The sequence below is a fragment of the Meleagris gallopavo genome, chromosome 1 (genome assembly GCF_000146605.3).
Source record: "Meleagris gallopavo isolate NT-WF06-2002-E0010 breed Aviagen turkey brand Nicholas breeding stock chromosome 1, Turkey_5.1, whole genome shotgun sequence".
Taxonomy (NCBI): domain Eukaryota; kingdom Metazoa; phylum Chordata; class Aves; order Galliformes; family Phasianidae; genus Meleagris; species Meleagris gallopavo.
In genome coordinates, this window is record NC_015011.2 from 77,180,314 (window position 1) to 77,182,072 (window position 1,759).

At 43.5% G+C, this 1,759-nt stretch overlaps 1 protein-coding gene across 3 annotated transcripts in view; it reads left to right on the plus strand.

The window, feature by feature from the left end:
• GDAP2 (ganglioside induced differentiation associated protein 2) overlaps positions 1–1,759 on the plus strand; it is a 22,334-nt gene continuing 20,575 nt past the window's right edge. For all 3 annotated transcript variants that reach the window (XM_010718726.3, XM_010718742.3, XM_010718734.2), the window contains exons 1-2: positions 1–68; positions 1,143–1,390. In XM_010718726.3, the coding sequence (XP_010717028.1) occupies positions 1,215–1,390 (176 nt within the window). In that variant the 5' untranslated portion in view covers positions 1–68; positions 1,143–1,214. The remainder of the gene's footprint in view (positions 69–1,142; positions 1,391–1,759) is intronic.

The window sequence follows — 1,759 nt, forward strand, 5'->3', positions numbered from 1 at the left end:
TGGGTGATGTCGGCGAATCGGCGGTGGATTGGAGGCTCAGGTTCGTGCGGGCGCGGCGCGGCCCGCGGGTGAGTCGGCGGCGTGGTTGGTTTGTCTTTGTTACTTTACAGCCTGCGTTGGGGTTGGAGGTGGGGGTCTGCTTTCGACCCCCTGCGTTGTTTTTTTTTTTTAATTATTATTATTTATTTTTTTTCATTTCTCAATGAAATATATTCTCTTGTTCCTTTTTCGAAACTGCCATTGTGCGGGTGCTGCTTTGCCAAAGCTGGAAGATCGTGAATAAGAGGTGCCAGGCTGAAGCTGTGTGTTGGGGCGGGTTTAATTCGCTAGCGAGCCTCAGCAGAAGCGGAGCAGCCCGGTGTTACCTGCTAATAGCTGGGCAGAGCTCGGGTCTTCACCCAGCAACCCGGGTTATCGCTGACCTTCCAAAAAAAGCAAAAAAAAAAAGGTCATATGGCAGAGTTCGGTCTGCTGCAGGATTGGAAGCTCGTTGGTCAGCATTCAGGTTTATATCTTTGCTCTTGTTTTCCTAACGTCTGTTTGGGTTTTTGTCCCTGATTCCACAGTAATAGGAACTGAGTGGTGCTTCAGAACTCATCGAACTTGCGGTACAATTGGGTTGTACCACTGGGGCGGAGACCTTTCCTGTTGTGTTTTGGTGCTAGATTTATTTCTCTTTTTTTTTCTTGTTAGAGGGGTTTGGTGGCATTTTCTCAATGGTTGGGCAGAGGTGGAGGGAGCAGACACTTGTATTCTTTTGTGTTGTTTGCTTTTAAGCGTGACCCTAGGCCTGTTCTGAAGGAGTAGTCATGCACACCCTGCAGTGAGTTTGCTTTTTTTATAGGAATAAATAGTCCTTTCTAGGCTTGGGAATTTGCTTTCTGCATTTTCAGAGTAAGAGATCGTGAATCAGTTGGACCAGGTTAATAGAGAAGGTGTATTTTGTCATGCATTACTGGAAAAAAAAAAAAGTATTTGCCTTGTCCTTTGTCATACAGATGACCAAACTAGGAAGGAAGAGGAGCTGAGTTGGAGATAATTCTGTTAGTTGTAGTTGTGTTGTGCTCTTGTGAAAGGTCTGGCTCCGCAGGAATTGCTTTTTGTTAACAGCTGGTGACCTGGTTTGATTTCCTTCCCTTAAGCACCCGGAAGACTCCATTGAGAATTGGAGTGTGACAAGTTAACAGGAGAAAAGAAGTTGTTCCTTCCATTCCATGGATCCCTTGGGTGCTCCTTCCCAGTTTGTGGATGTTGACAGTCTGCCAGGCTGGAGTAATGTCTGTGAGGCTACCCAGGTGGATTCTTACCAAAATCCTGTTGAAAAAGCTCAAGTCGATGTTAGGTCACCTTTTCCATACAGGAAAGACCTCAATGCAAAAATCATCTTATGGTAAGTTCCGTATGGCTCTGGTGTCTCTGTCATCACTTCTTCATTTACTGCTTCCTACAACAACCACTGCTATAGAAAAAAAGCTTTCAAGCCCTCCTTTCTTGAAACAAGCATTACAGATCTGGGAGGAAAATATTTTTTTTGTTCTCTAGAAATCTGCAAATCTGATGTTTGCTACGCTATATGTTGTAAATTACACATTCATAGGCATTCCTTGATGCAGCAGACCAAAATCATACTTCTTGCTGCCATACTGGGTTTTTAATAACAAAACCTAGCCAGGTGCTAATATGTTTTAAAATTTATTTAAAATATATATGCTTGTTATCTACCTGTTTTTTTTTTCCGTTCTTTGCTGGCTTTATCAGT